This window comes from Elgaria multicarinata, chromosome 20 (genome assembly GCF_023053635.1).
Source record: "Elgaria multicarinata webbii isolate HBS135686 ecotype San Diego chromosome 20, rElgMul1.1.pri, whole genome shotgun sequence".
In the NCBI taxonomy this organism is placed as follows: domain Eukaryota; kingdom Metazoa; phylum Chordata; class Lepidosauria; order Squamata; family Anguidae; genus Elgaria; species Elgaria multicarinata.
The window spans coordinates 15,009,142-15,027,498 of record NC_086190.1 but is presented as its reverse complement, the minus strand read 5'-3'; the positions used below and the strand labels follow the sequence as shown (position 1 = coordinate 15,027,498).

General features: G+C 50.2%; 1 protein-coding gene across 1 annotated transcript in view; it reads left to right on the top strand.

Moving 5' to 3' along the window:
• The window catches only part of RERE (arginine-glutamic acid dipeptide repeats), a 316,112-nt gene extending 300,379 nt beyond the window's left edge, over positions 1 to 15,733 (top strand). The window contains 5 exon segments of the mRNA XM_063145507.1: positions 441 to 663; positions 2,963 to 3,683; positions 6,964 to 7,110; positions 8,202 to 8,382; positions 12,176 to 15,733. Coding sequence (XP_063001577.1) covers positions 441 to 663; positions 2,963 to 3,683; positions 6,964 to 7,110; positions 8,202 to 8,382; positions 12,176 to 12,209 — 1,306 coding nt within the window. The 3' untranslated portion in view covers positions 12,210 to 15,733.
• Positions 15,734 to 18,357: the final 2,624 nt, after the last annotated feature.

Below are 18,357 nucleotides of genomic sequence, written 5' to 3'. Positions count from 1 at the left end.
GACGCCGTTTCACAAGGCGGCTTTAATCACCTATATCGAGAAGAGTCCCTCCCACCTGCCTCATGACGCTCTCACGGTGTGTGCGCTTTACGTGACGCCCTGCTGCTTTCACGTCACGCACGCGAAGCAGCCCTGAGCCTCCCCCCAAACCCTGCGTACACATTTCTAACCCCCTTCTCCCTCTTTCCCTGCAGCCACAAATGCTGAGACTCTCAGCGTACTGAATCGGCGCAGCCCTGTCCGTGAGGACTAGTGCCTTGCCTCCTTGTTTGAAAAGTTCTCAGGCTTCACTGCCTGATTTCCACCTGGATTTTTTTTTTTTAACGTTATTATTTTACCCAGAGCTGACTTGGAAAGACGTTTCGATGTTTCATTTCCCCCGTGTTGCTTCTCAAATGCTGACTGTCATTTCTCCCCTTCCCCGTCTTCCTGGTCTTCAGGTTCTACAAGCACCTGGACCGCGGCTACAACTCATGTGCCAGGACAGACCTGTACTTCATGCCCCTGGCCGGCTCCAAGCTGGCCAAGAAGCGAGAGGAGGCCATCGAGAAGGCTAAGAGGGAAGCCGAGCAGAAGGCAAGAGAAGAGCGGGAGCGAGAGAAAGAGAAGGAGAAGGAGAGGGAGAGAGAGCGAGAGAGAGAGAGAGAAGCGGAAAGAGCGGCGGTAGGTTTGCCCAGCGGGGGAAGCGAGTTCGAAGCTCAGCGGCGGTTGTGATTGTACGGAGCCTGGTTGTGTTTTCTATTCAAAGTGCTGGTATTAACATTCAAAGACCTATAAATGGCTTGGGGCCAGGCTATCCGAAGGAACGCCTCCTCCCGTATGTACCTGCCCGGACCCTAAGGTCATCCTCAGGGGTCCTTCTCCGCGAGCCCCTGCCAAAGGAAGTGAGGCAGGTGGCTACCAGGAGCAGGGCCTTCTCTGCTGTGGCACCCTGGCTGTGGAATGAGCTCCCTAGAGAGGTTCGCCTACTTTATACTCTTTATCTAAAGAATAATCTCATATGTACGTGCCCTGACCCTAAGGTCATCCTCAGGGGTCCTTCTCCATGAGCCCCTGCCAAAGGAAGTGAGGCAGGTGGCTACCAGGAGGAGGGCCTTCTCTGCTATGGCACCCCGGCTGTGGAATGAGCTCCCTAAGGAGGTTCGCCTACATTATACTCTTTATCTAAAGGATAATCTCATATGTACGTGCCTTGACCCTAAGATCATCCTCAGGGGTCCTTCTCCATGAGCCCCTGCCAAAGGAAGTGAGGCAAGTCGCTACCAGGAGCAGGGCCTTCTCTGCTGTGGCACCCCGGCTGTGGAATGAGCTCCCTAAGGAGGTTCGCTTGGCACCTACATTATATGCTTTTAGACGCCAGGTGAAGCCCTTTTTATTCCCCCAGTATTTTAACAGTCTATCAACTTAATTTTAACTTGGCTGTTTTAAATTTCTATTTTAAATTTATATTTTTTCATTGCTGCTGTTTTTATCTTGGTTGTGCTTTTTATATTGTATTTTATATTATGGTTTTATACTTTGAATGGTCTTAATTTTGTGAACCGCCCAGAGAGCTTCGACTATTGGGCGGTATAGAAATGCAATAAATAAATACATAAATATGCAGCCGTGGCTGGGTTTCACTGCTCCGCTGTGATCTCCACAGGTTGTCGCTCAGTTCGTATGCGAAGCAGTCTAAGGCTGAATCATGATTATGTTTATTATTTATTACATTTATTATACCACCCCATAGTTGAAGCTCTCTGGGAGGTTTACAAAAATTATTATTATTATTAACAATATTTATATACCGCTCAATTATCTAACACAGATTCCAGAGCACTGAACATAGGTGTAAACAGTAAAAGAAAGTTCAAAAAGCAAATTAAAATTGTTCAATTTAAAAACAAAGGAACCAGAAAAACAGTGATTAGTTGGTTGGGGACGTCTTCTCGAAACAGAGTTGTTTTCAGGAGGCGCCGGAAGCAGCCTAGTGTTGGTGCCTGCCTGACTTCCAGGGGCAGGGAGTTCCACAGAGAAGGGGCCACCACACTCAAGGCTCTTCTCCAGGTGGATTCTAATCGGGCCACAGGTCCACGTGGAACCACGAGGAGGGTGCCCTCTGATGACCTCAGTGATCGGGCCGGATGGTAAGGGAGAAGTTGCCGCACTTAGGGATCCCAGGTTGCCTGAGAGAGAACATCCTGGCTCGGTGAGAGGGATCTTCCAACCGGTGTTTTCATTCAGTTCACCCGGTGAGAGTTCCACCACGAAGATTACTGGTGGTAGAAATGGGCAGTTTGCAAAGCCCATATTCCTCCCTTGCCGTGAGTTCTACCTCTTTGCCCCCTCGCTACTTCCTTTGCCCACGTACCTCGGTCTAACGCTCGACCCGCGAGTGGAGATGGAAAAACAAGGATGCCCCCAGAAAGGCGCCCAGCACGAGTATTCTGTGGGTTTGGTTGGAGGCCCGGCCTTGATCCGGTGATGCTCTTCAAAGTCGGGTGTTCGTTTTGTAATCCCCCCAGTTGATGAAAAGATCTGGCTGTCGACACCTCGAGTAGCCACAGCTAGAGACGTCTCTTTCAGTAGGTCCTGCTCCCCTCCAAAAACATTGCAATGGGTCGGTCTCTCTCTTGCCCTCTTTTGAGGCCAGCTTGACCTGTGCTACGCAGGAAATTAGCGGTGATTCCTTCCCTGGCGGCTTCCGCTCCGCTTCGGAGTGCAGCCAGAGTGCGGCTTTTATGTCGGAGTGCATATTTGAGTTGTCGTTTGCCTCCCAGAGTAGACCTGGACTGCAGCACCAGTGGCAAGCGGCTTTGTTTCCTACTGCAGGGCCCTGAGGCTGAGGTAGTTCTCGCTTCGCTGTGAAGCGAGGATGGTGTGAGAAGCGTTTCGACCCCGTTCTTTAACCAGCCGTGAAAAGAAGGAGGGCCTGGGCTTGGTTCCCGCACTAAACGTTCCCCCCTCTTTTGTACAGCAGAAAGCATCCAGCTCCTCCCACGAAGGGCGTCTCGGAGAGTCCCAGCTGAGCGGGCCGGCTCACATGCGACCCTCGTTCGAGCCGCCCCCCACCACCATAGCGGCCGTCCCCCCGTACATCGGGCCAGACACGCCGGCGCTACGGACTCTCAGCGAGTACGCGCGGCCCCACGTCATGTCCCCCACCAACCGCAACCACCCCTTCTTCGTCCCCCTCAACCCCGCCGAGTCGATTTTGGCCTACCACATGCCCGGCCTCTACAACGTGGACCCCACCATCCGGGAGCGGGAGCTGCGGGAGCGGGAGCTGCGGGAGCGGGAGCTGCGGGAGCGGGAGCTGCGGGAGCGGATGAAGCCGGGCTTCGAGGTGAAGCCGCCGGAACTCGACGCGCTGCACCCCGCCACCAACCCCATGGAGCACTTTGCCCGCCACGGCGCCCTCACCATCCCGCCGACGGCGGGCCCGCACCCCTTTGCTTCCTTCCACCCGGGGTTGAATCCCCTGGAGCGGGAGAGACTCGCTCTGGCAGGCCCCCAGTTGCGGCCTGAGATGAGCTACCCGGACAGACTAGCCGCCGAGAGGATACACGCCGAGCGGATGGCCTCGCTCACCAACGACCCCTTGGCCAGGCTGCAGATGTTCAACGTGACTCCACATCATCACCAACATTCGCACATACACTCACACCTACACCTCCATCAGCAGGATCCGCTGCATCAAGGTGAGTCAGGGCCAACGGGGGCCCCGCTAGGTGTGCCGCCCTGGTCGCGTCCTGTTCGGGGCACGTACCCCCCGGCTGGTTGGCAGAGTCCCGAGGCAGTAGGATGGATCTTCCATTGCGTGGGACGAAAAGGGCTTTCGCCCTTTCTCTCTTCTTTTAATGCTGCTTGGGTGGTGGGGCATCTCCCTGCAAGTAGAAAAGTCGTGCATCTGGAAGAGCTGAACTAGAATGTCTCTCTGGTCATAGAATCATAGAACTGGAGTTGGAAGGGACCACAGGGATTGTCTAGTCCATTAGTTTTCTAAACCCAGGGAGTGCTTTTGTTTAATGTAGGGTAGTGAACCGTCTTGCCCCCGTTTAACGTTCGGAAATGATCCACCTTACGTAGATTCAGCCCATGGGATGCAGGTAAGAGCGCATTGGATCTGACCCACGAGCCTTTCCAACTTAAGAGACTCATCGGCCAAATGAGGGGAAAACACCGACCCAAGGCTGTTGCAAAGATGAACGCTCCAATGGGGCTTTTTACAACCTAGCCGTTGCCCTCCTGGCCCGTTTCCAGGAACCTGACGCACACACTGGGATCACATCAGTCGTTAGTATGGGTAGAGAATTAAGCCCGGGGGTGCGGGGAGACTCTTGGTTCGATAGGAAGCGCTCTGATGGTTTGAGGGTCCTTTAAAACGGACTCGTTCCCAGCAAAAAGACCAACTTAATTATGACAGGAAGGTAGATAGAGGTAGTGTGTGTGTGTGTGTGTGTGTAGTGAAGATATATTTCAAGAAACTGCACTAAGAGACCTTTTCTTTCCCTGCTGCGAAAGCCTTGTCCGTATTGCCCGAGTGTCATACGAGGACAGCAGACTCTGCCCCCACCGTAACATTACCGTCAGGTGGAGAGTTTTACTTTCGTTACTGCGCAGAGACACCGTTGGTGTGAAGGCGAAATCTCCCCCTCGTCTGAAAAATCGACCCTGCTGGGGTTCTGTTTCTCGGTCACCCTTGAACAGGGGAAGTGTTTTCAGCCAGGGAGCTGAATTCTAATTTGGGAAGGCTTGGGGGGCAGCAGTGGTGGGGCTAAGGACAAATGGGGCAGATGTAATTCATACCAATTTGGGGCGTTTTTCCATTAAGCATACAGGGCACCACCCACTTCTAGGCATATTTGCTCAGAAGCAAGCCCCAGTGCAAAGAGCACAACTCTGTTCTATGCATGTATATTCGGACTGTTTTTCTTCAGTTCTCAGGACATCTCCGCTCTTATCTCCAACCAGTGATCAGAGATAAGAGCGCAGGTTCCCTACAAAGGGAGGAGGGGTGGGGTCTGCAGAAGAATCTCCTGGGCGGACCGTAGGTTTCCCATCCCTGCACTAGAGTGGTGCGATTTTTGTACAAAACAAGATACTACCGGCGTCGGACATGTTTTTAAAGATTTCCCGCTAAATGCCCCCAGTTCTGTAACTGATAATCCGCTTTTGGGTGGCGGGGGGAGAGAGAAGAGGGGGTGGTGCTAGACGAGGAGCAGGGAATTGAGCAGACCCTTGCCTTCCTTGCCCTTGCTGGATGCTTGCGAATATTCGGAAGAGAAGCGCTCTTCACCTGGTCCCGCCCACCACCTTTTGTGGCCTCCCGAATGTATTTTCTTTCTGGCACTGAAGAAAGGAAAAGTAGGGGGACCGCCTGGTGTCATGGTTCACATGCGTGTGGTACACAGGTTCACGTGACGGTATAGGTGAGTTGGAAGATCCCAGGTAGCCAGGATGATTTCTTCTCCCCTTGGACCGACTGGTGATGGCAGAGAGTCCATTGAAGTACCGCGAGGGGTGGGGGGGAGCATGTGTCTGGGTGTACGTCCCTTTGCCTGCTCGCAGCCAGGTCAGGAACGGCGACAAAAATGCCTTTCCTCAGGACAGAGCATCCCCTCCCTTTGACGGATCAAACTGCCGATGTACCTTTTTGTGCAAGCCGAGAGAACAAAGCGGATCCTGCGTTTAAAAATCAACAGGAACGGCTCTGGTTCCTGGGTTAGGCGAAGAAGGGGCCGCAAGAACCGTCTCGGGTTCAGTGGTACCGCTGTCCTAGAAATAAATACACGAAGGGTGTGTGTGTGTGTGAGGACGGTGTAGCGTGGGCTGTGTGAGCGTGTGTAAAACGTCAGGGTTGGCTTTGCGTTCGGTACTTTACAGCGTACCCCTCCCTGTGGGATGCCGCTGGGGAAATTGTGTCGGGTCTCTCCCTGCAAAGAAGGGGGATGTTGTGCAGACGGAGGAGAATGAATTCTAATCAGAATGGCCCTGAACGGTCCTCTAGCCTGACCCCAATGCTCAAAGTCTGGGTCATCCACCACCACCATCCAGCAAGCAGCACAGTGTCATGCCCTGCGTGGACATGGAGTCAGGGGATGAGGAATGGGAGGAACCTGGACCCAGTACCAAGGGGCCCAGCCCAGGGAACGTGGAGTCTGGGCCAGCAGAGATTCCTGCAGAGCCAGAAGGGGAAAAGCCGGGCACAAGTGTGCCAACAGGGACCTCTGCCAATCCAGAGAGCCCAGATGAGGAGGCAAGCTTACCAGCTCCGTCGTTTAGTCAGCAGCGTGCGGAGGAAGAATCTAGGTGACGCTCCCACAGGCTTTATCTAAAACGCCGAGCAATTAAGGAACTCCTGCCTTTCTTCCTCCCCTCCGCACTCTTCCCTCTTTTTCTTCCTCCCCTCCGCACCCTTCCCTCTTTTTCTTCCTCCCCTCCGCACCCTTCCCTCTTTTTCTTCCTCCCCTCTGCACCCTTCCCTCTTTTTCTTCCTCCCCTCCCCACCCTTCCTTCTTTCTTCCTCCCCTCTGCACCCTTCCTTCTTTCTTCCTCCCCTCCACACCCTTCCCTCTTTTTCCTTCTACCCTCTGCACCCTTCCCTCTTTCTTTCTCCCCTCCCCACCCTTCCCTCTTTTTCCTTCTCCGCACCGTTCCCTCTTTTTCCTTCTACCCTCTGCACCCTTCCCTCTTTCTTCATCCCCTCCACACCCTTTCCTCTTTTTCTTTCTCCCCTCCACACCCTTCCCTCTCCACCCTTCCCTCTTTCTTTCTCCCCTTTCCACCCTTCCCTCTTTCTTCATCCCCTCCCCACCCTTCCCTCTTTCTTCCTCCCCTCCACACCCTTCCCTCTTTTTCTTCCTTCCCTCTCCGCCCTTCCCTCTTTCTTTCTCCCCTTTCCACCCTTCCCTCTTTTTCTTTCTACCCTCTGCACCCTTCCCTCTTTCTTCATCCCCTCCACACCCTTTCCTCTTGCAGGCTCAGCAGGACCTGTGCACCCCCTCGTGGACCCCTTGGCTGCTGGGCCTCATTTGGCGCGCTTCCCCTACCCTCCCGGTACCATCCCAAATCCGTTGCTAGGACAGCCGCCCCACGAGCATGAAATGCTCCGGCACCCAGTTTTCGGTAAGTGCGTATTGGTGGCCCTTGCAATAGGAGAATGTATCAGGATCCGAACTCAGGTCCATCTCTCCCAGCACCCTGTCTCCAACAGAGGGCAGCCAGATACCTCTGAGAAGCCCACAGGCAGGACATCCCGAGTGTTGGTACCCAGGACTGGTATTCAGAGGCACCCTGCTTCTGTAGATTGTAGTTTTATTTGGCTGTTATTGCAAGTTGCCATTAATAGACTTGTCCTACATGTAGTTATCTGGTCTTTTATTTTTAAAGCCTTCTAAATTAATAGCCATGGACCCATCTTGTGGGTTAAGCACCCCATAAGGTGATGAATACATTCATCACAGTTTCCAACTGTCTCTTTAACGCCTGTAATTCACACAAGGAATTGGAGGCTGTTAACTGGGGGACAGTCTCAGAGAATTGGACAAAATCAGAAAAGATAGTAGTGCCCCCCCCGCCCCAACATGGACAGAAAAACACCCTCGGTGTGTGAATTCACACGCAAATAGAGCTCAGTTTTTGTTGTTATCCAAAGAATACAACTGGCCACTTGAAATACTGCAGGGGGGAGACCTCTTTCGGCCCCAGGGTGAAATTTAATGTTGGAGGTCAGATTCCAGTGATGGGCTGTGCCAAAACACCAAAAGCACCTGCATATTTCAGCTTAAAGCTCTTACTGCCTGCAACTGAGCCTTAGGACAGGCTTTTTAGAATTGGGGGGGGGGGGGGGCTGTGCAAAACTTGATCGGCACTCTGGGGTGTGGAAAACGGTAGGGCTGTGCTCAGCCTCGGACCGTAAGGAGGTAAGGAGACTGGGGCAGCTGGCACCCAGGAAAGTCCAAGTCGCCTCGGAGGGCCTGAATCTCACCTCGGCTTCGCCGCCGAGGCAGATCGGGCGACCCCCGAAGCACCCCTGAGCCGAACCGGGGCTGCTTCAGGGGCTCCGAGGCGGACCAGGGGGTGGGTGCACAGCCCTAGAGAACAGGGCGTGGCCGGCTTTGGTCCACGGGCCCCACGGGCTAAGGCTCCAGGTACACCCTGCAAACTCGAACTTGCGTGCGAACCGAGCGCCTCTTGCCTTTCTCCCTTTCTCCCAGGCACCCCGTACCCCCGTGACCTCCCCGGCGCCATCCCTCCTCCCATGTCAGCGGCCCATCAGTTGCAGGCCATGCACGCCCAGTCCGCGGAGCTTCAGAGACTAGCCATGGAGCAGCAGTGGCTTCACGGGCACCCCCATATGCACGGGGGCCACCTCCCCAGTCAAGAAGACTATTACAGGTAAGAGCACGGGGCGTTTCGCCAGCGCAGGGGGAAAGGCTCCAGTGCCCACTCCCCTTATACCTACATCTTCTTGGCTAGCTCCTTTCTCACTGTGGCTGCAGAAGGGCCTGCACTGGCAACCAGGAGAGGCAGATTGTGGAAGAGGCAGACGCTGGAGACACCCAGTCCACCAAGGGAGTTGTATGTATATAGCTACTCTCTTGCTTCGCGTCCCTTTAAAGTTAATTGTGCCAGCGGCCTTCCATCGGGGAGAGCGTCGGCCTGGCGCTCAAGCCTGGCCTCGCAGAGTTGGCTTGCGTTGTTCCTCTTCCTCGAGGGAGGAAAGGGCCTCCCTGATCTCACGAGGGAACTCCTGCCGGCCAGGGTCAGGAGACGCCTCTGCAGCTTTGTGCTTTCCAAGCGAGCGAAATCCTGAGCACTGGAAAGGAGTTGTCGGAGCGAGTCTTGGGGCGCTGGGCGGCACTGTGTCGCCAGTCTTAATCTTGATCCTAAAGTCAGTCAGGAAGACCGGAAGCTGCCTTCGACGGAGTCAGACCCTTGGTCCGTCTGACCCAGTATTGCTGACACTGACTGGCAGCGGCTCTCCAGGGTTCAGGCTGGATGCTTTCCTAGCCCTACCTGGGAAAGCCGGGGTGGGGGGGAGGTTGAACCTGGCACCTTCTGTGCTTGACCGCTGAGCTACGGCCCCTCCCTAAGACACGGGCTCAGTTCACACCACGCGTTAGTCAACGCAGCGTGGAAACTCCACTCCACGGTTGAGTTTTTAGGGGGTTCTCCCCACACCACATGTTCTAACTCCACCGTTGTGTGACTGTGGGCTACCATGGAGTTGAGTAAAATCCATCGCGACGTTTGATTGACGGTTCCTCTGCCCTCTCTCCTCCCCCGGCCCTCCCGATGGTATCCCATCAGCCATTGCTGCAAAAAAAACCACCAATCCCGGCGTCTCTCCTAGGGCGGCACTTGCTCCTTTCGACGCTCTTGCCAGGGAACTCTGTAGCCAGCAGGAAAAGTCAACTCAACAGGAAACTCCACGGAGGACGCCACACAACGGTTGTGCAGGAACTCTCCTCTGCACAACGTGGATGTTCTGCGTGGAGTGTTTCCCCCCCCCCAAAAAAAAACTCCACCATGGGGTGGAGTTTTCCCGCCAGACAACCCATTTCTCAATGGTGGTGTAAAAACTCCACGGTGGAGTTCTAAAAACCACCGTTGACTATTGTGTTGTCTGAACTGAGCCACTAAGTTTTTACCTACAGAGCCCTGGGTTGCCTTCGGCAGTCCAGCCCAACTTGCCACTGTTGCACAAACCTTTCTCTTTTCCTTGTCCGCAGTTGCTAGCCGGCGGGGTTGGAGCGGGGGGACTGGTCCTGGGGCTGTGCAGCTTTGGCCAAGGCTGCACGTAACCCCATGAGCCACTGACTCTGGGATGATCTACACCGGGCCCTCTCCCAGGACACACAGTGGGAATCGAACTCGTGATGGCTAGCCTCCCAGGCATGTGTCTTCCCCTCTGGGCTATACCAGCACTTGAGCTGACGGCTTAGGTGTAGGCTTGGGCGAGAGGCAGACTGGTTGGCCACTGTGTGAACAGAGTGCTGGACTAGATGGACCCTTGCTCTGATCCAGCCTCAGGGCACTAATGATGTTCTTAAGTGGAACAGGAAAGGCAGCCTTGCTCGGCTGGCTAGGCCTGGCCAATTCAGCAACTTCCTACGGCCTGCCACTTGTTAGGGGCAGACATCACCCAGCCCCAGCTAGCTCTCATAAAGTCAGATTTTAGCCTCGGTCAGGAAGCTCCTACTCACTCCCTACTCCATCTCACAGAAGAGGAGGAGGAGGAGGGGAGGTTTTTCAAAGGACCCTGTGCCCCTAACCTCAGAAGGAGGGGGCTTTCTCTGTTTCCTATTTAGGGCAGAGGCACGGAGGTAATGGTGTGGTGGAATGCCTTGCCCAAGGAAGCGTAGTTATGGTTTTGGGCCCAGCGTACTTAGAATCATAGAATCATAGAATAGCAGAGTTGGAAGGGGCCTACAAGGCCATCGAGTCCAACCCCCTGCTCAATGCAGGAATCCACCCTAAAGCATCCCCGACAGATGGTTGTCCAGCTGCCTCTTGAAGGCCTCTAGTGTGGGAGAGCCCACAACCTCACCAGGCAACTGGTTCCATTGTCGCACTGCTCTAACAGTCAGGAAGTTTTTCCTGATGTCCAGCTGGAATCTGGCTTGGAGCTCTCCTTCACCCATACCATGCTGCCTGCGTTATGAGGTCATCAACAGAAGCCCTTCTCACACGCCCACTGCCAAGGGCAGTTTGGTGGGCGGGCACAAGGAAGGGGGCCTTCTCGTTAGCGGCGCCCGCGTCTCCGGAACGAGCTTCCATCCGGGGTTTTTGTCAGGCTTCGTCTTTGCAGGTCTTCAGGAAAGCTGTGAAAACCAGCTCAGGAAAAGCAGCTCTTCAAAGTGGGCTCCGAAACGCACTGATAACCAGTGCGGCCTGGCGCCGTGTCTGTGTCACATGAGCTCACGGCCAACCCTTCACCAGCATCCGGACAGCAATGTTCTGCATCAGCTGGAATGTCTGGACTGTTTTGAAAGGCAGCGCCGCGATTTTGAATTGTTGTAAACCATCTGAAGTATTGCCAGGCCAGGGTGGTAGTGGTGGTAGAAATTCAGTGGGACAATTCAGCTCTCCTGGAGTTCCCAGATTTCCACGCACTCCCAACCACTGACCATTTGGTGGTATCTAGCCTTTGTTTATTCCCCCCCTGCGCCCAATTCTAAAGCGTTGAAATGCCTCTCCTAAGATTACGTTACGTGAAAATAAGAGGTTTTAAGCTTAAATAGGCTGGCATTTTTTGTAGGTTGGCTCTGACCACCCCAACAATCCTCCAAAAAGTTTCTCCAAATGGGAAATGATCCCTTGGGCTAAAGAAGTCCTGGACCGGGGGGGCGGGGGAGCATAAATTTCTAGATAAATGAAAAAAATGCTGGCGGGGGAGAGACTACTATAGTATAGAGCAGTGGTTCCCAAACTTTTTCAGGTCACCGCCCCCTTGGTTCCACAAACTCATGCCCAGTGCCCCCCTACCCTACACTATAAAAATCATTATTCAGAATAGTGGTTTTCAACGACCCACTAAGGAAGATAATAGCAACAAAATTCAAACTGGTAACAATTTAATTGAATATTTATTCAAAATCCAAAGCACCCTCCGCAGGCTTGCCGAGGGAGGGAGGGAAAAGAGAGCAAACGCCTCTGTTTTGCAGCCAGCGTGGCGGGGCACACCAAGCAGCGTATGTCTCTTCATTAGCTTTTTGGTGCTTTTGAAACTTTTCAATTCACCGTTAAAAGGACTCTTCTTAAACGGTATTAATACATGTGTGGATTCTTCCCCTACATGGCTTGGGACCAAACTACCTTCTCCCATAAAAATGTCCCTGGGTTTTAAGACCTTCTGGAGAGGTGCTTCTCGGAAAAGGCCACCTTGAGCGCCCTCTGCTGCCCCTTTGCCTCTTAGCGCCCCCTTGCCGCCCCCTTGCTTCTTAACGCCCCCCTATGCAATCCCACCGCCCCCAAGGGGGCAGTACCACCCACTTTGGGAACCACTGGTATAGAGATATCTTCACCACCACTCACCATCTCTGACTGTCCTTCAAAGCACTCCTGCTTCGGAGAAGTCAAGAGACGCCTGCGCGGAAACCCATCGGATGCTTAAGGAAACGTTCCCACCCCCCAGAAATAACTTTTTAACAATGTCCGCCCTTGTTCTCTCCCTCTTCTCTTCTAGCCGACTGAAGAAAGAAGGCGACAAGCAGTTGTAATAAATAATTTATTTGTAATGCTCGCTACGGAAGATCCCAGTCCGTGGGAAGAAACGGGAATGTGTTTACCTGCACACAAGAACTGCATAAAAAAAAAAAAAAGCAAGAGAATTTTCTTCTAAAGATACCTTTCTCTATTTAAAATGGAAAAAAAAACCCAAGAAAGCCCAAAAGCTAGAGACTTTAATCAGCGCATATATTATATAGTATTCATTTGTAGAGAAGATTTCTCAAGACCAGTTCGGGAATCTCCTTGCATGACAAACCCCCGTTAAGACGCCTATCGCCACGCAGGACTGGATGATCTCTTCAGAGGATTTTCTTGGGCACTCTTGGGGGGTTTGGTTTTTTTGGGTTCGTTTTATTTTTCATTTTGAGTAGGTGCTAGAATCAGGTTCACAACGAAATGCAAGCCACTGTGCATAAAAAAAATAAAAATACACTCGATTTATAAATATATATATATATATATATACTTTAAAAAAAACCAAGAATTGCAAGTAGGTGGCATAAGAACCTCTGAAAATCCAAGTGCTATAACAAGAATTTTAAAAGAAAATCTACTTTTATTTTAATACATTGTAGGAAAACTTCATAATTTTAAAGAGAGCTTTGCAGCATGGCTTTTTAAGTCTGTAAATAACTTTTTCGGGTTGGGGTTAAAGAAATGATTACTATAATCTCCACAAACTCCTCTGATTTCTTCTCTCTCCCCCACCCCCCCCCACCCTTCCGTCTTCAGTAACATCTCAAATAAGTTACTTCTTACCTGGTGTTGACAAAAATACAGAGTTGATTTTTTAATATAAGAGGAATATATATAATATCCCTTTAATTAAAGGGAAAACGTCAAGGGGGGAGGGGTCAGTAATTTCAACATGGGCAAGAGCTTGACTTTACGGTTTGGTAGCAAACATAAGCATTAAAGGGAGTTGCAGGGATAATATTAAAAAAAACCAATTATTTTCTTTTGTGTGTGCGTGTGTGCGTGTGTGTTCTTTTTAATTTAATTCCTTTGTTCCATGAACATCATAATTGCTTTCCATTCTGGTAGCTGGTTTTGTTTTAATTCAGTTATTCAGCAGGGCCATACAATACATTCCTGCATTGGAGTAAATTGGTTGAAAGGAAAACTATGTTTGCTGTATAGTCCACCAGCACAAGAGCTTTTTGATGCAGAATTCGCAATGGTACAACTTTCGAAGAATGGACCTCTTTTTCTTTCTTTCTTTCTTTGCCCAACTCTGTGGTGTCGGGGGTACCCCCAGCACCACTTTGAAAACCCACTCCACTTTTCTACTGAAAATCTGAAAATATATCTTGGGAAACGCAAGCTCCCTCTTCCAGCAACGTTTTATTATAGTAATAATCTGGTGAAGTTCCTTTCGGCCGTCTTTGACAACAAACCCCGCCCACGCAAGAAAGAGCTTATGCATTATCTTCATGTATCAGGATGTGTGCTATGCGCACCCAGCGGGCGCATGGAGTCGGTCTCCAATGAATGCAGAGAACAGCTGCACACGTGCTGCCCCACTGTCCATATCAGTTGCATTGGCATTTTAATAGATTGCAAAATGGCAAACGCACTACCTTTTAAAGAGATTTTTTTTTTAATAATAATAATAAAAAAGTTGAACGTGTACAGGATTAGATTTTGCCATTTCTGGCTGTTGCGCATTTTGAAGGGAAAGCCGTGGGTTTTCAAACTGCTCCCACGGAAGCCAAGCTTAAGTTTAAAGGTTGAAAGTCCTGTGTGTCTTTGGGAATTCAAGAGGCCTAATATTGGCATTTTTTTTTTGCTTTGCTGACACACATAGGGGCAAGCGGCACTGGTCCTACCTCAAGGCACAATTGACCAGGAAGGACATCTCTTCCCTCTCGCAGTCCGCGCCAGCAAAGTTGACACGGTTTTCTCCAAAACCTCACCCTGAATTGCCGAGTGGGGCAGGGTGGATTAAAATTAAGACGGAGTGGATGTGTAACCTGTATTCTGTATCTTGCTTGCCTGCCTTTCGCAATACATGAGGGCATTCCTGTTCGCGAGACAGCTCTCTGCTCTGGAGTTTGCCAGGCTGAGAACAGGTGTCCATCTTCTGTTGGCGACCGTCAACGTCAAAGCTCATGAACCCTATTTTTATACCCTTTTGATTGTTACTTTAGAGCCCCCTTTTTAACCAAGTGGACGATGCAGGAATCGGCAGGAATGAAATGCACCACGATTGCGTTCCGTTAGTTCCATCCTCATAACATTTTCTGTTTCTCTCTCCTCTTTGGGAGGGCTGTAACTTTTGCGTTGAAGACTGTTATCCTTGTAGGACTCCATAGGGCTGTATCTGATAACCCTGTAGCCAATCACTTTACTATCGTCAGCCATGTGCAGTTTTTAACCTGCCTAACAGAATTCTGGGTTCTTTCTACCTTGGACAAGAGAGAGAGGTTTTCTTCACTTGGTACCACCCACCCCCTTTTTCCTGATACCCACATTTATGTCCTGAGTCATCTTTGCCTTCTAGATCTTTTCCTTATTAGCAGTTCACTCCTTGTCTTCATGCCAAAACAAGCGGCTGGTTAATGCTACATCATACACCTGTGTCATAATTCCACAGCCTTCCCAACTTGCCCTGAGCTTAGCCAGGTGAATGTGGCTTAAACATTTTTCCTAATTTTTCAGCCATTTTCTAATTTTGGGGCCCTTTTATATCCCCCCCCTTCCCTGGCTCTATTCATAGTGCTGATCCAATGCAGACACAACAGATTAAACCTGTTCTAGTCCCTGCTGCATATGGATACCCAGAACGAGCACGTCTACCTGCCTCTTCTCAGGACGGTTTCTGCACCTCTGAAGAACCAAAACTGAATTGAGGGGCGTGGGGAAACTGTGTAAACTGAAGGTGCTAAATGTTCTCCCCTCAGCTAGCAAGATGAGGCTTCAAAAGCAACTTTTTGACCTGTCATACTGGCATGTCATCCAATTGGTGGATGCATTCTCAATAAAGGTACCAGCTCATTTCACCAATCCCACTTCGTTTACCTGCAGTTTAGATTAATAATCTCAGTCATTCCAGGAAGGTGGAAAAGCTCAGAGGCTGTTTGTTCTTGGATCTAATGATTAACTACAGTGTTACGCACTCCTAGCCTCTTTAAAACCTCTGTTAAAAATCACTCAGCCTTTACGGTTACCATTTCATTTTTTAAAGTATTTTTTTTTGCTTTGAACTATTAAAATTCATTTTTCCTTTTCGTGTGTTTTTTTTTTTAAAAAAAAAATCAAACCGTCTCTTGTTCAGTGTCGTCATGGTTTGAGCTAGTTCCACTGTACCATTTAAAAGCAGAACATACATTCTGACAGCTGCGTTTATATATATCTTGAGGCTTAGTGTATATATGAGTAGTTTGCCATGGGATAACACAGTGTAAAACAGAGTAGAAAACCCAGAAATCGTGACTTCTGTGTTCTCTCCATTTGAGTATTTTGTAATTTTTTTGAAATATTTGTGGACATAAATAAAAACCAAGCTACACTATGGCAGTTGGATTTTGTTTAACAAGTGTGGTGTGCATGTGTTAATGGGCCATCAGCACGTGGGGGGCACTGACAATGAACTCCTAGACCTCTAGATGTATTGACTACAACTCCCATCATCCCAGCACGGCCAATGGCTCATAGGAAGCAAGCATGGGATGGCTTTATCTCGCATCTGCGTTCTATTAGGTGTGAAGAGGCCGTCCTACAGCAAGGTAAGAATGTGAGATGAATATGTGATTTCTGGCACTGTTGGGGGCAGCTGAATGAATCATAGAATCATAGAATAGCAGAGTTGGAAGGGGCCTACAAGGCCATCGAGTCCAACCCCCTGCTCAATGCAGGAATCCACCCTAAAGCATCCCCGACAGATGCTTGTCCAGCTGCCTCTAGGCCTCTAGTGTGGGAGAGCCCACAACCTCCCCAGGTAACTGATTCCGTTGTCACACTGCTCTAACAGTCAGGAAGTGTTGGACAGATTTGAGACATGACCGTGAAGTCCACTAGGAAGTTCTCCTGCACAAATAAACAGGAGCTTTAGCAGAACTTGTCCCCTGTGCTTAATCAGTGTATGTGTGTGGAGCAAAATAAGATTTATCTAATTCAGAGTTGGGGTGACTTGTCTTCCAAGTGTTTGGGCCTACAACTTCCACAATTCCTAGCCAGTATAGCCAGTGGTGAAGGATCATGGGAAATGTAGGCCAAGAGATCTGGAGGGATACACCCTTGATCTAGTTCTGTCAAGGTATGTGGGCCTTTGCAGTTACAGTTCAAAAGAGAGAAAAGATCCACGCCTAGTGAAAGGTTTTGGAGATGCTCAGACCTTACATAGTCTTAAATGCCTCTAGCCCAAAGCAACAATATTTTTAAACAAGTGCATGATAGATGGGAGGGGGTGTGCAGAATCAACAGATACAGGGTTCCCCCCTCCCCAGTGGTGGTGGGAGTCAGCTTTGCCTGGTGAATTTCTGCCTGTTGTGCAAGTACTATGAGCACAGGACCTAAGCCAAGGCAGAAAGTGGGCAGCCATCCTCCCAGGATGAAATATGGAAAGAACCTGTGGTTTTGACCCCTGCTCACTTTCATCCACTTCTTCATTTCCTGCTTCTTCCTTGGTCACAACCTTAATTGCTCCTACCCATGCTTACGAGTTGAATTCAATGGGATTAACTTTTTATATTAAATTTTTGCCCCATCCCTCATCCAAGGAGCTCAGCATGGATTCACACACACATTTTAGCCTCACAACTATCCTTTGAGGTAGGTCAGGCTGAGATGATGGCTGGCGCAAAATCACTCAAGGCACTTTGTGGGGATTCGAACCTGGATCTCCCCACTCCTCTTACAGCAAGTATATTTAGGGCACGATCCAATGCAAGTTTAGATGGAAAAATTAACTTTAAAAGTCATTTGTTTTAAGTATGAGACATGAAAGGGGATAGCCAGGAGGAGGACGCTTCATAATTTTAAAACTTGGGGCATCTCTAGGGTGACCCTATGAAAAGGAGGACAGGGCTCCTGTATCTTTTAACAGTTGTATAGAAAAGGGAATTTCAGCAGGGCCGGATCTACACTACTGCTTTAAAGCGCTTTATAACAGTTTTAAAGCACTTTAAAGCAGTTAAAGCGCTTTATAAATCTTATAAAGCGCTTTAAAGCAGTAGTGTAGTTCCGGCCCAGGTGTCATTTGTCTATATGGGGAACCTGGGGAAATTCCCTCTTCATCCCAACAGTTAAAGCTGCAGGAGCTCTACTAGGGTGACCAGATTTAAAAGAGGGCAGGGCTCTTGCAGCTTTAACTATCTCTCCTCTCTCATCTCACACTATCGCCCCGCTCGTGCTCTCCACTCCTCTGATGCCACGCTTCTCGCCTGCCCAAGGACCTCCACTTCCCTTACTCGGCTTCGTCCTTTTTCTTCTGCTGCCCCTTAACGCCTGGAACGCTCTTCCAGAACACTTGAGAACTACAAACTCAATCACTGCTTTTAAAACTCAGCTAAAAACTTTTCTTTTCCCTATAGCCTTCAAATATTGAGTTTGTTCTGACTCTATACTGTTAGCTTCACCCTACCCGGTGCCTGTTTACACTTCCCTGTGCCTGTTTGCATTCTCCTTCCCTCCTTACTGTTTACTATAACTTTATTAGATTGTAAGCCTATGCGGCAGGGTCTTGCTATTTACTGTGTAATCTGTACAGCACCATGTACATTGATGGTGCTATATAAATAAATAATAATAATAATAATAATAACTGTTGGGATGAAGAGGAAATTCCACCAGGTTCCCCAATGACACCTGCTGAACTTTCCTTTTCAATGCAACTGTTAAAGGTACAGGAGCCCTGTCCTCCTTTTCATAGGGTCACCCTAGGCATCTCTGTCGTTAAGAACCGTGTGAGGAAAATGGGTGGGAATTTCAGCAGGTGCAGCTTGTCCCACAAGGAAACGGTACCAAAGCCCTGAGGGCAACCGTGGGAGCGCTCCTTGCTTCACAATGGCTTCTGCAGGCCGGGCCCTCCTTCCTGTGGGGCCCAAATGGAGCACCCCCTTCCTCAGGGGAATGCCCTCGAGTAAGTGTTGCCCCCTTAGAGGTGTCTCCCCAACCATCTTGCTACCTTGAGGGGGA